Source organism: Molothrus aeneus, chromosome 12 (genome assembly GCF_037042795.1).
Source record: "Molothrus aeneus isolate 106 chromosome 12, BPBGC_Maene_1.0, whole genome shotgun sequence".
In the NCBI taxonomy this organism is placed as follows: Eukaryota; Metazoa; Chordata; class Aves; order Passeriformes; family Icteridae; genus Molothrus; species Molothrus aeneus.
In genome coordinates this window covers 12,045,450-12,059,250 of record NC_089657.1, presented here as the reverse complement: position 1 = coordinate 12,059,250, position 13,801 = coordinate 12,045,450, and the positions used below count along the sequence as shown (strand labels likewise).

At 46.8% G+C, this 13,801-nt stretch overlaps 1 protein-coding gene across 1 annotated transcript in view; it reads left to right on the top strand.

Annotated features, from left to right (window-relative positions):
* Nucleotides 1–13,801, top strand: part of NCKIPSD (NCK interacting protein with SH3 domain) — a 49,993-nt gene that overhangs the window by 10,154 nt on the left and 26,038 nt on the right. Inside the window, exons 2-3 of the mRNA XM_066558371.1 lie at nucleotides 11,496–11,608; nucleotides 12,347–12,548. Coding sequence (XP_066414468.1) covers nucleotides 11,496–11,608; nucleotides 12,347–12,548 — 315 coding nt within the window. The remainder of the gene's footprint in view (nucleotides 1–11,495; nucleotides 11,609–12,346; nucleotides 12,549–13,801) is intronic.

The following is a 13,801-nucleotide window of genomic DNA, read 5'->3' as shown; positions in this document are numbered from 1 at the left end:
GCAGTCTAACAAAGGCAGGTTTTTTTGTTCACTGCCTCGGGAAGTGAGGAAAACAGGATTATGGCTGTTTTGCTGCCCGAAGCACATTGTCCTATGAGGATATTCCCCTCCTGTCCCCATTTCTTTGTGTTTTCTGAGGAGTCTGTGCTAGTCTAAACTGCAGAAGGAGATGGGATTATAAACTGCAGCTAAAGCAGAGGCTGGTTTTCTCCTGAAGATAGTGTGGACACTAATGAATTGCTTCTGTGACTCTTACTTCCTTATAGGTGAAGTGTCAGCAAATCCAGTTCAACCCTTTAATTTTTTTTTAAGATAAAAAAGCTCACTGAACAAACCCCAGAATTTGTTCTAGAACTGAATCTGGAGATAACAGCAAGCTAGCCTTATTCCTTTGATGAACAGAGCTAAACCTTCAATTCTCAAGCTACTTTTGTAGGTCAATGGAAACTGTCAGTCTGCTGAAGTTTTGCAGCACAGAAAAGTAGTGTTCTGCTCTCTGCTAGTCAAAAACAACTGCAGGATCTTTAGTTCAAGATTTTCTGGGGTTTATTTTGGCTTGTGCTGTTGTCTTTATGATCACACATGTAATAGTGTAAGACACTGCTGCAGATCTCAGGGGTATCTTCACTGTTTTTGGGGTATGAATTAGCTTTAGTTTTATCACTGTCCCCATAAAGCATGATTGCATTGACTTGCTGGATTTGGTGAGAGTCAGGAATAGAAACATCAGCAGAAACCCAACCTACTTTAAGGAATAAATGTGCATGCAGAAGCAGCTCTCAGCTAACAAGGATGTGTGCACACTTGGGTATTTTGTCTGTGACCAATTACCATGATCTGCCTCTTGACAGTGCGATGTGTATGGAGTTTTCAACCCCTCTGATACGTCCTCCATTGCTGCCCTACACCTGCACCCTCAACAGTCTGTAAATGGCTTTGCTAGAATTAGCTGGCACACCTAACTTGATGGAATTCTTGTCTGTAGCACTGATAAGCCAAAAGCACGAATAACATCCTCTGTTCCATAGTGCTACTCTGAACATGTTAAAATATATAGCTACCAAAACCCATGGCACAGGATCCTCTTTTGGAGGATATTCCTTCTTGCCATAGCTTTACTGTGGCCCACCTGAAAGCATGTGAGGTTTATCTTTTACACAGAGTCTGGTTGTTACATTGTTTAAATCCCAGCATGAGTAATTTGTACCAGTCTAAAGTCATGAACAATCCTAGCAGCTGGAAGAAGCCCGCTGGGTCTGGACATGCTGTTCTGCATAGGTGGAGGACTTACTTGGGATTCCCATGTTGGGAAATACGTCCCCACCAAAGGGGAGATGTGTCTCCTCAATGCTGGTGGGAGCTGTTCAGTACAGCTTGAAAATGTTGGGGAGAAGCTGGTTGGGTATCCTGGGGTTTCCCAGTACTGATGTTTCAAATCTTTGTTCCTATGACCCAGAGGGAGCTGTGGAGAGCAGCAAGGTTGCTTGTGAGATCCATATTGTGGGAACATTATATGGGCGTCTGCTTTGGAGAAACCTTGTCAATATGTTTGCTGTCTTGGGTCCCTGGCCTGAAACATCATTAGCAGGAGAAGTGCTCAAGGACCTTGCTTTATCTTTTGTGCTTAGGGGTTGTGTGAAGGGATGATAGTAAAAGTACTGTTGGCAAGTGATCCCTCCACCTTCAAATGAGAATGTGGAGCTGCTGTCTTTGAACAAAGGGGCAGCATAAACCCAGCCATTCTGTATTTGCTTGGAGCCATTTTACTCGTGGTAAAAAATGCTCAGGTTTTTCCATATGGTGATCTAAGGGTCATTTTATTTCAGAGGAGGTTGCATGTGTGATCTGATCACACAACTTGGTAAGTTGAGTTTCAGGTAGGATGCACCAGTAATTTGAGGAAAGGAAATGCTCATTACAGAGGAAAATGCTGGGTTTTCCCTATAAGTTAGTGTGTTCTGCTCCTGCCCTGCTGGCTTTCTCTTTATTTTGGGTGTGTGTTACGAATGGATGGGGTTTAGATAAGTCCTTGCCTTTTGCCCAGCTTCTGGCAGCAGGCAGTAGCTTTATTGAGGTAACCAGCACCCCAAAATCCACTCTCATTCACAACTTCTTTAATAATGGGTGATTTGGTCTAATATAGAATGAATTATTTATTTAATAGACACAAAACTAACAGACATAATACTTAAACTAATACTACAGGGGAACAAGGACAAAAAGAGACTACTAGTAGATATGTACAGCATGGAGTTAAAGCTACCTATTTATATTACAGCTAGTGAAGAAATAATATAACTTAGGATTCAGTGTATCTTACCATCCTGTTGTTGGTGGGGCGCACATTGAGATCCTTCCCCCCAGTTCCCAGGAAACCAACCATGGAATCTGCATCCAAACTCTGGGGGGAAGTCTTGAACACTTGTTAGGGTGTGTGTAAGAGGCTTCTTGCTCTGTGATAACTTATATGTCTTTTATAGTTTGTAAAACAGTGTCTCTCAGTCAAGAATATTTCTTTTATCTCTTCCCACATCCGCTCTCCAGACTAAGACATACATTCTCAGCTGAGGCCTGAGCTTTTTTGGAGCCAGAGATGACCCCTTGCTGGGCCTTTCAGCCAGGTTCTCTCTATGCACCAAGTACCTGTGGTAGAGGAGGGGAGGGGTAGATGTCCTGCCACAGTGTGCAGGGGAGCTGTGTCCCTTCATGGCAGAGAAAGCCATGCTTATTCTTCATGTAGAGTCCAAAACACAGAAAAATTCTTTTCTATCCGGACTGTTAACTGATCCTGCAGCAGTGAGCTGCCTTTGATCCTCCTGACTAGAATGATCTTTGGGGAGAACTTTCCAGGGCTTCTCTCAGGTTTGCTCACAGTAATGCAAGACAGGTTTTCATCTCACAGTGACAGCTTAGCAGAAAAGAGCCTGGGCTGTGCCAGGTCTGGCAGTCTGATCCTGGTGCTACTCAAAAGATCCTGAGGATTCATGTCTGGTTTACTATTTTGTGCAATTTACAACTGTCCAGACTAAAACTAGCTGATGACTTTTCTGTGGTAACCTCTTAAGGATGAAATCTCTTCTCCCTCATTGATGGCTTTATTGGAGTACATGTGGCTGTTCATCTACCAGAAAGCAGCACTTGTTCTCCATGTGGCAGACTCAAATTGTTCCTGCCAAACCCACAGGCTCTGCACTTCCTTGGATGGTGGCCTGTGCACCCTCCTTGCCCCTTCTCCTTCCTGCCTGGCCAATGTTCCTGGGTTGCAGACCTGTGCCTGCTGCCTGTCTTCCCATGTTCACTGGGACTGAGACAGCAAGTCCAATTAATTTTGCCTTTCCCCATTTTCTGTCTGTCTAAGAGACACTTTTTAATTTGCCCCTGGTTTTAGGGTTGGCCAACACAGTTGTTATGCCCAAAGCACATCATAACTCCAGTTTGCTGCTTTCTGACTCTTGCCAGAATGCTGGTCATGGGACAGGGAGGATTTGGGAAGAAAAGCTGATAAATCATAAATTCCTGTGTGAGATGAATCACAAGTTATTACCTCTTTCTCAAACATGTAACTGCAAGCTGTTACATCAGTGCCAGTCTGTGGCATGCAGGAGGAAAGTCTCTTTTGGTTAACATGTACATATGGGCTCTTCTGCATGTGTCTTTGGGCATCAGTTGAATTAACAGTGTAATTGGATATTTTTCCTGCTTGACCCCTGGAGACTTTTACTTACTTGATCCTCATGTACTGGAATGTGCTCCAAGGCAAGGGTGATTGGGAAGGGAAAGAGTTCTCTCAATCGTGGCAGAAATTTGAATTTTTTCATCCTAGGTTTTATATAACTGTCACCTTTCTGGCATTTTGCTACAGTCTCTGCCATGGAAATAAATTGTGGGGGGAAACTGAGCTTTCCTCTTTGAATGCCAGAAAAAGAGCCAGGACTTGCAGAGTTTTCCAGTCTTGTTCTTTCCTCTGGGCTTTGACCTTGCTCCTTGTTCTGGCAGCTCTTGGCAAATCTGATTAACTGCAAAGAGAGTTTCTGTGGTTGGATCTTCATCCCACATCCATGTTTTTGCCAACTCAATCAAAACAAAGATGGGCTGAGATTAGCACCTTGCATTCTTCCCAGCACTCTGGGAACTTAGAAATTAGTTGCATTTTTGATCATAATTAATATAGGGATTGTCTTATAGACCTGTGCTAATTGTGTGCAAGTGATCTTGGAGCTGTGCTGAATCTCAGTGAGCAAATCACATCTGTAGCAGTTTTTTGGCTACAAACTGAAGACCACACAAAGTCTGGCAAAACCCCTTCTGTTAGGCTTTTTTTTGACTTCAGAGGCTAATATGTCAAAAGTCTTGGTATACTTCTAGTGCTGCCCTGCAGTATGTTTCCTTTCATCTTGATAGATCCTGGTTCATAATCCTGCATTTTCATCAAAGCAGAGGTTATCTACTGTTTTCTTTTTCAGTGTAGATGAAAACTCGAGTATGTGTATGTATATACATTTTATGTTTGTGTATCTATATACAATTTATGTTTATGTATGTGTCAGTAGAAATGTAAGTTTTCCTGCACAAATGCCACGTTGATGATGTCAGATACTGACTTGACTTGACAATTGTGTGCAAAATGATACTGAACAGGTGATCCTAAAGAGAGGGGCAGCTCTGTTGTCTGGCAGCTGCTCACCTGGGGCAGGCTGAGCCAGGGAAGCATTGAGAGCAGTAACAAAGCAGCAGGGAACAGCAAGATATATAAGTATGTGTTGATTGTTTTATTTTAAAAAATTCTGTCTCTGCTTTTATCCTCTTAGACTGTTTCGGCATGAGACATGTGTTCTGGTTACTGGAGAGTGAAAAACTATAAGGGGAAGGAATCAGTGGCCGATTCTGGTCATCGTGGCCAGTAAACAGGGTCTGAGCATGGCTAGAAGAGACTGAGGATGAAGCATTTCCACCTCAGGAAGTACAAGCATGCAGTGCTGGGTTGCATGCATTCTGTTGTCCCTCAGCCTGTCTCTGCCCCCTGCTCCCTGACCCTCTTCTCTCCTGCTCTTGGGAGAGAAATTGGTTGAGGTTTGGTTGCTGCGCATCCCTCTGCTGCCTTCAGGGTTCTGTTTGTTCAGAATGCCTCTTGTGCCTGCCCTGTCCCTAGTTAGTGTATCTCTTTGCCAAGAGCTTTGGCTTTTGCTTTAGCGTGATTTGCACAGCTTAAGCCCTTTCCCTGGCTATCCTTTCTTTTCATTTCCCATTTGTGCCGGCTGCCTGCTCAAGCGGCTGCTGTCAGCACACAGTGGAAAAACACGGATCCGTGAGAAACGCGCTGTAGCATATCAGCAGGAATTCCTGGGCTGCTTCTGGGCTGCCTCTTTGTCAGGAGAGCTCAGCCATGTCTTTGTTTTCTCGCTCGGAGTCAGAGATGCTGCAGGTTTGTTTGGAGCTGTACTCATCTTTATTTGCTCAGTAACCAGGGCAGTTGCCCATTGTTTCACTTGTGTTTTTGTTGTGTGCTTTTGTGTGCCGTGAGGCACAATATCTTCATGCTGGCAAGAATAAGTTAATGCATCTCTCTTAGCCTGAGGACTAAAAATTTCTGATTTGGGCTGCAAAAAGGGAAGGGAAAGGAGCTGAATTTTCCCCAGCAATGCAAAAAACCAAAATTCAGCCCATTTGTTTGAGCTGTGTGGTCCCAAAGGGGGAACTCTGATCTGGCACATCACTGAGCCATGGACAAAGGATAGTTGATATTTGTAAATTGGTGCTGTGATCATTTCAGTCTGGAAGGAATAAACATGCAGACAGTCTGGCGGTGACTGGGGGTGAAGGGCATGTGACCTAAGAGGTGGCGTTCCTCTCTGATTTGTGAAACAAAGAACCAGCCTGTGCCTGTGGATGCCAGCAGGATAAATATACTAATTTCACCAGTGGTCCGTGTCAGTGCAGCTGCATGAAAACTGAGCTGTCACTGGAGACAAAACTTTGTCTGTCCTTTGTTGTCATGTTGTGAAAGCTGGGGCAATGAGATGAGGGTGAAGATGAGCAGCCCTGCCTGGGCACCCCTCTGGCTGCAGAGGCAGCTGCAGGCGTGAGGGCACCGATTCCTGCACATGCAGAAGAGTAAATGCCCTTGATCACTAATGAATGGGGAGGTAGGAGGAGAAAAAAAGCTATGTTTTCTTGGATCAGCCCCCTGTGGAGGCAAAGAAAAGCCTGCCATAAGTTAATGGGCCACTTTCATAAATGTGGGAGCCTTGTGCACGCAGAGTGGCTCAGCCTGTCTGAGCTGATGCGGCTGTCAGCCTGTTTGTCTAGAAAATGCTTTTCTGAAAGGTATGATTATTCTAGACTGTTGAGCAAGTTCTTCTGTGTGAGTGCATTTAAACAACACTAGTGGTACATGTGGAAAGATTACAAGGAGAGAGGGGGAAACATTTCTGATAGCCTGGGGAGGGCAGGAGAGGAGGTTGTTCTGCCTGTACAACAAGGACACATGCAGTGTCTTCTGAATTGCTCAGGTCTCTCACCAGCCTGTATGACACATCTGTGCAGGTGTGCTCCTTCTGGGGAGACTGCTCCTTTTGGGGCAGTGAGGATGAGAGCAGTGTGAGGCATGGGGATAGATGCATTCCTGTCTCTGCAAGACCATGCTTAGGTACTCACAAGGCATTCTGGAAGGTTACTTCTTAAAAGCTTGTCTTTGGCCCTGGGAAAGGCATCCTTCCCCAACCACCTTGGGGTGTGCAAATCATCCCAAGGCAGTGCTGAGGTCTGGCTCTGTCCTCATCAGGTGGGGAGGAAATTAGGAGCAGGCTCTGGGGATACCCTTTGTTTGCTTCTGTTATTAGCAAGGAGTGAGGAAATAATGATTTATTAATGCTTCTGTGATTTTCCTGCACCAGGCTATGAAGGAAGAAATTCAGTTTCCTGGCTGATAGTCATGGCTCTAATTGAGCAGTACCATGTTCCTTGCAGAGCAGCTGGCCTGTGGGGTGCTGGTGGTAGCCCTGGCTCTCTGATACAGTGCCCATGGCCAGTATGGCCTGTGATCACCAAGGGTCACTTCTCTGCTGTCACCAGGGTGGTGCAGACAGGCTGTGTATAGAGCCCAACATTTCTCTGCTGCAGTGTTGTTTGATTAAACCAGAAATACCTGACAGAAGGGGTGGCAGCCACTCCTTTCTGGGGTGAAGCACTGGTGGGAATGTGTTATCAATACCTCAGCAAATACTCCTTGATCTTTGTGGTATGTTGGGCAGGAGGCTGGTGCCTCTTGGCCACAGCCTGGGCACCATCACTCCCTGCTGACCAAGGAGTGCTCACCCTGTGAGGGCCAGTGCCTTCCACTGCCATCTCTGCCCTGTCCCTGCCACCTTTTCTGCCTTCCCAGGGTGGCTGGCATGGCTGTGCCTGTGCCTGGCAAGCCAGTAAACTGGTGAAGGACACAGTTAACAGCTTGCGTGCTGCAGTGGTTGCCCAGGGCTCTGCCAACCCCCACCATGCAGCATCAGTAAATCCAGCTGAATTCCTGGGCTTTGCTTGGTAGTCTCCTCTGGCAGCCCTCTGTACAGCAATGCCCTTTTCATGCATTCCCTTGCTTCCATGTGAGCCTTAGCTTATGAACAGGGTTTCATCTGTGTAACCCAGAGCATAGGATGGGTCAGGACTGCAGCACAGGATTCTCCAGGACTTTGGAGCACCCAGCCCTGCCTGCACTCCAGGGCTCTGCTCTTGCTGCCACTTTGTGGCCTCTCTCCTTTGCAGGCTGCAGAGCCATGCGTGGCCAAGGCTGCCTGTGAATGAGTGAGCTGGAGGTACTGCTGAGGATGTGCCTGCCTGTTTCAGCTGCCAGCATCCTCAGGAATGGGTGCTGGATACAGCAGGATTCCCCTGTCCTGCAGAGTGACTGATCTCCCTGGATTGCAGGGGGAGAACAGCGAGGCACTGCCCAGAGTTGCTGTGAGCACGTAATCCCTCGAGTCCTAGGGAGGAGGAGATCATAGGTGAGACCTTGGCAAATCAGACATTTGCCCTCTTACAACCTGTGCTCATTTCAGCTGCAATGAGCTTTTTCATCCATCCCCCTTTAAACAAAGCAGTGCCATTTTGGTTAACCCAAGGAGCGTGCAGATTCCTCTGACTCACGTGATCCATCCAGGATACTGATACTTACTTTTAAACTTCATGACTACGAAGCAGGGGATCCCTGATGGTGGCTGTCCTGCAAATCCAGAATGTGGGGCAGCCCCTGTGCTGAAGGCCCTGCCATTTCCCCAACATGTACCCTCCCAACTCAGCTGAGCAAGGGAGATGGTTTGTGAGCAGCATCAACAATGTCATAAAGTGCAAGTAGCAAGTTAATGCTGCTTCTTTATTCCAGCCCTTTGACAGGGCCTTGTTAATAGAAGGTTGGGAACAGAAACAAAAGGAAAGGGCACAGCAGCTAAAAGCCAGTTGTCACAGCCCTGCTGCATTAGTGTGAAAATGCTGTGTTTTATCAGAAAGGAAGCACCCTCTCCATAATAAATGGCATTGCACAGCAAGGAGCAGCTCCATAGGAGCACCCCTCCTGTGGAGGCAGGCTGAGAGAGTGGTATTGTACAGCTTGGAGAAGGCATTAGGGAAACCTCATTGCCTCCAGTACTTAAAGGGAGCTTATAAAAGATGGACAATGACTTTTTACATTGGCAGGTAGTGCTAAAACAAGGGGGCATGGTTTTAAACTGCAAGAGGCAAGGATTACATTGGATGTTAGGGGGAAATTCCTTAACTGGAGAGTGGTGATGCACTGGAAGAGGTTGCCCAGAGAAACTGTGGATGCCCCATCCCTGGAAGTGTTCAAGGCCAGGTTGGACGGGACCCTGGGCAATCTGGTCTAGTGAGTGACATTCCTACTCAGGGCAGGGGGTTGGAACTAGAAGATTTAAAAGATCCCTTCCAACCCAAACCATTCTATGATTCCAGCCTGTGGATGGATTCCTGTGGACTGTGCTGATGTGCCCTGTGGAAGAGGGCAGAGATGCTGAGCTGTTCAGTAGGATTCAGTGCTCTGTACTGCTATCTTCCCTGGGATGATCAGACTGCGGGGACTCATGTGGGAGTGCAGGAGGGCAGGTGGGGTGTGCAGAGGGCAGGGGTCTGTGGCACTCAGAGCAATACTGGCATTCCCCTGGAGACTTCTGCAGTGCTCCCCTTTCCCAGAGAGAGCATGCAGCTTGCTGTAATTTTCTCTTATCTTTTCAGAAAATGAGGTGAACTCGCTGAAATAACTTGCTGTTCCTTCCAACCCTCCTTGGAATGTGTTCAAATACACTTTGCTCCATTTCCTTCATTCTGTGGTTAGAGGTGATGAAATGCTCCCTAGGCCATATCCCTAGGCCACATGGGGCTGCTTGGAGGTTTCATCCCAAAGCTGAATTCTGAGTGTTGGTTTTGTTCTTGACCTGATACTTTAACAAATTTGGTTTTATTTTTAAAGTTTTCCCCAGTTGCTTTCTTCCCTGTCTATTTTTCTTGGGAAAACAAACCAGCAAAAAAAAAAAAAAAAAAAAAAAACAAAAAAAAAAAAACAAACAAACCAGCAAAAAAAAAACCAACCCTCCTAAATTTTTTAAAGCTGAGTATTGCAGAAGAGGTCTCTCATCCACACCTTGCTTTTTTCCCCACAGTCTGTGGTAGCTGTTAATTCACATTTGCTTAAGCAATTAACCAGGATATAAATAATACATAGGATGTTATCAGGAAACTGCATGCCAGTGTTATGGAGGCAGGCACTTTTGGCCCTGGTGGGGAGGGCTTCCCTTCTGTGCTCTGCAGCCCCCTAAGGCCAATTAAGGTGCCTCCTTGATGAGAATCCAGCCGCTGCCTGGCTGGATAAATAGTGGCTCTGATGCACAGAGGGGGGGCCAAAGCAAGTGAAAGAGGGATTTAGTGTTCAAACAGCTGCAGTGAGCATTAGAGTCTGAGCATTCTCCTCCTCCCCTCATGCATGGCTGAGGCTGGAGCAGTGGGACTGAATGGGTGGTGCTGGCACCAGGGGCAGCTTATGGGAGACCTGTGGGCCAGAGACTCAGTATCGTGTCCTTTGCCATCTGCCTTAGTCCTGTAAAGGTCTTCTCTCCTGTAGGCATATCAACTGTTGGTAAACAAAGCCTTTTGGACTGTCACAAGTGTAGGAACCTGCTTTATCTTCCTGTTCCCCTTCCAGCCTCCTCTGGGAGCCCAGGGAGTGGCGTCTTTGGTGTTTCAAGGCTGCTGTTTATTTTAACTGCAGTAACAAGTGCTAAACCAGCTGGCAGGAGGAATAAATGTTGCTGTGACAGCTTGGGTGGAGATTTAATAAGTCCAAGTGCTGAGTCCTGCATTTTGGCCACAATAACCCCCTGCAATGCTCTAGGCTGGGGATGGTGTGGCTGGACAGTGCCCAGGCAGAAAAGAACCTGGGAGTACTGGTCAACATCTGACTGAGCATGAGCCAGCAGTGTGCCCTGCTGGCCAAGAAGGCCACCCTGGCCTGTGTCAGGAACAGTGTGGCCAGCAGGAGCAGGGAGGTCATTCTGCCCTGTACTTGGCACTGGTGAGGCTGCACCTTGTTCTGGGTCCCTCAGTGTGGGAAGACCTTGAGACACTTGAGTGAGTCCAGAGGAGGCAATGAGGCTGGAGATGGGCTGGGAACACAAACTCTGTGAGCAACCACTGAGGGAGCTGGGGGTGCTCAGCCTGGAGAAAAGGAGACTCAGGTGTGACCTTATCACTCTCTACAACTCCCTGAAAGGTGGCTGTAGTCAGGTGGGGGTTGGTCTCTTTCTCCAGGCAGCACTGACAGAATGAGAGAACACAGATTTCTTAAGCTGCACCAAGGGAAATAAAGGCTGGATATTAGGAAAAAGTTTTTTACAGAAAGGGTAGTAAAGTACTGGAACAGTCTGCCCAGGGAGGTGGTGGAGTCACCATCCCTGAATGTGTTTTTTAAAAGACTGGATGTGGCACTTGGTGCCATGGCTTAGTTGAGGTGTTAGGGCTGGGTTGGACTCTATGATCTTGAATGTCTCTTCCAACCTAGTGATTCTGTGATTTGGAAAAGATGTTTCAAGTTACAAAACAAGAAAAAAAACCATCAAGAAAAAAGCGAACAAAAAAAATCATTCAGAGCAAATGGACTTGGGAGACCACCAGATCTCAGCTGTCACATTCACAGTTATGAATTTGCTCCACAGGAAGGCAGCAAAAGGAGGAATAATTGGACTTGGGATAAACTTGGCTTTGCAGTGGGATCTCAAAACCTCCCTGCAGCAGGCTAAATATTCGAGGCTGCTGCATGATCCTGAAGCTTTGCCTCTGATCTCCCTGTAGGGATCATTGGACTTTGGTGCTTGTAACAGTGACTTTCTTTCCCAAACATAAACTCTGGGAGTTTACTGTACTGTGCTCTCTCCTGCCATAACCTCTGGTGCAAAAGAACCTCAGCTGAAGGGCACAGTAACATGTTGGATGTTGCTTTTCAGGTGCTGGAGCAGGATGTGGTTCTCCAGTCCATTGACCGTGCCATTGAGGCTGTGCACAATGCAGCCATGAAGAATGGGGGGAAATACAACCTGGAGCAGAGAGATGTCCTCCAGTAAGTATGATGGGCACCTGGGAGAGCTGGCTGAGAGATGGAGGGTGATCACAGTGTCATTCTGTCCATGGGGGATGTTGGATGTTGTTGGTTTGAGCCTCTGTTCCTCAAAGAGTGCTGCTGCTTCCCAGTGTTTGAGCTGCTGCTGCTTCTCCTGACAACTGTGTCCAGCAAAGGAGAGCTTTGGCCTTGCTCCTCTCTCTCTGTGTATGCCAAGAAGAGGAGATTCTCAGCCACACTGTAGGCTTGGAGGAGAAATCCAAAACCTTTCTGGCTGCATTTTCTCTGCTTTACCAGCCAGGAATTGTAGAGGTTTTTGGCATGTGACACAAGGTCTTTAATATGTTCTCAAATAATTGCTTGTGAGGAGAATTTTTGTTTTCTCTGACACCTCAGACTCTGTGCTGAGGCATGCTGGTTTAATCTCGGTTGAACAGCAATTCTAAAGTGCAGGCAATTTCTGAAGCTTGCAATGCAATATGTGACTCTCCCCCGAGGAAGAGGCATTTTTCTCCAGTGAACTGCTGAATAAATTATGGGCTTTTGCAAAGCCTCTTCCTTCCTCCCCCAGAAGTGCTTCCTTAGTTGTTAATGAAACTGGAGCTGGTGTTCAGAGTAATGTAGCCCATTCTGGTATATATAGCCCAAAAGCAATAAATCATTAAAAACTAATTTCAATGTTGCAGCACGGTCACTCCCTTGAGCGTTGCCCTTCCTGATGTCATCATTCCGTTTCAGAAAGCTGATCCATCACCGGAAGGAGACTGTGTCCCGTAAGAGCCACTCTCCCACCCCCCAGGGGACAGTGATGACCCAGTCCTCCAGTGACCACCACCTGGATGTGTCCCGGCAGCCCAACGGGGTGTGCAGGACCGGCTACGAGCGGCACCACAGCCTCCCCAACACCGAGTTCGAGGGCGAGGATGAAGGTCTCTACCAGGTAACAGGGGCTGGACACGTGCTGGGTTCCTCCTTTGGTGCTGTGATGTTTCTTGTCCTGCTGAATAAAATGCCTTGGCAGCTGAAGTTACAAATCAGGTGTTTGTGCTGCTGACCTGGGATTACTGCAGTGTGAAGTGTTGGTGTCTAAGAAATCTGGAACAGTCCCTCTGCCATTTTCAGCTGTCATGCGTTTTGGAATCCTTGAGGGTCCATGGCTTTATGGTAACATGCAAAATGCACTCTGTACTGTGTGACTATTTCCTGGCAACTTTCTAAAAGAGTTGCAGGCTCCCTGGAGAATGCTTTGAAAAGCAGTTTTGACATGAGCAGTAGAGCTCCCTCCAAGCACTCAGCACTGCTTCATTTCCCTCTTGTTATGTCTGCACAAGATCATTGGTCCTTAAGCATTTTATCTGCTGTGGCTGCCTATTTATACTACTCCAAACAAAACAAGAAGCCAAAAAAACCCCAAAGATCCTGCTTTGTCTGAAGGTTGCTTATCATGGTGAATTAAAGGCAAATTGCAGGAAATAATATTTAAAGCAGATCTTTTTTTATCTCAGCGACACGCAGTTCCAAGGTTACAGTGTGGCGTCAGTGAGGCTTCAAAGTAGCAGCCCAGGATGGGGCTGTGGCTGTTGGGGATGAATGATGTGCCAGATTTCCCTGTGTAGGTGTAGCTGGATCTTAGGGCTAAAGCCACCAAGCAAGGATGAGCATTTTATTCCTCCTACAGATGAATACATGCACTGTAATTTTTCTTCATCTCTCTGGACTGAGTGTTTGGAGGTATTGTGTTTATAAGGCACTGATCTGCTGTCACCCCTAGCAGATGAGGTTTGTTTTACACTTGAAGAACTGTGAATTTGGGGAGATGAAAGGTAGCTCTGGGTGAACACAGCAATTCCTACAAACCCCATTTTTCTCCTCAGCATTCATTTTTGTTCTTTGGCAGTCAAGCTAGCTCCATTCTCAAGCCTGTACATTAAGGGCTAAGCAAATGGGGCACCTTACAGCCCATTCTCCATGCTGATTCCCTGTCTTTATCTGGTCTGTGGTTTGGTTGCTTGCCAAAAAGGAGGAAGACGAATTTCCTTGGCTGACAAAGAACTGTTTCTGTCTGGGTGGCACTGAGGATGCAGTTGAAGAGCTTCCAGCTTAGCCCTGTGCTGAAAGGGCTCCTTGAGATTTTAACAGCTCAGTGAATTTCCTGAGTGCTTTGAAAACACAAAGTAGAGGAAGCAGCATTGC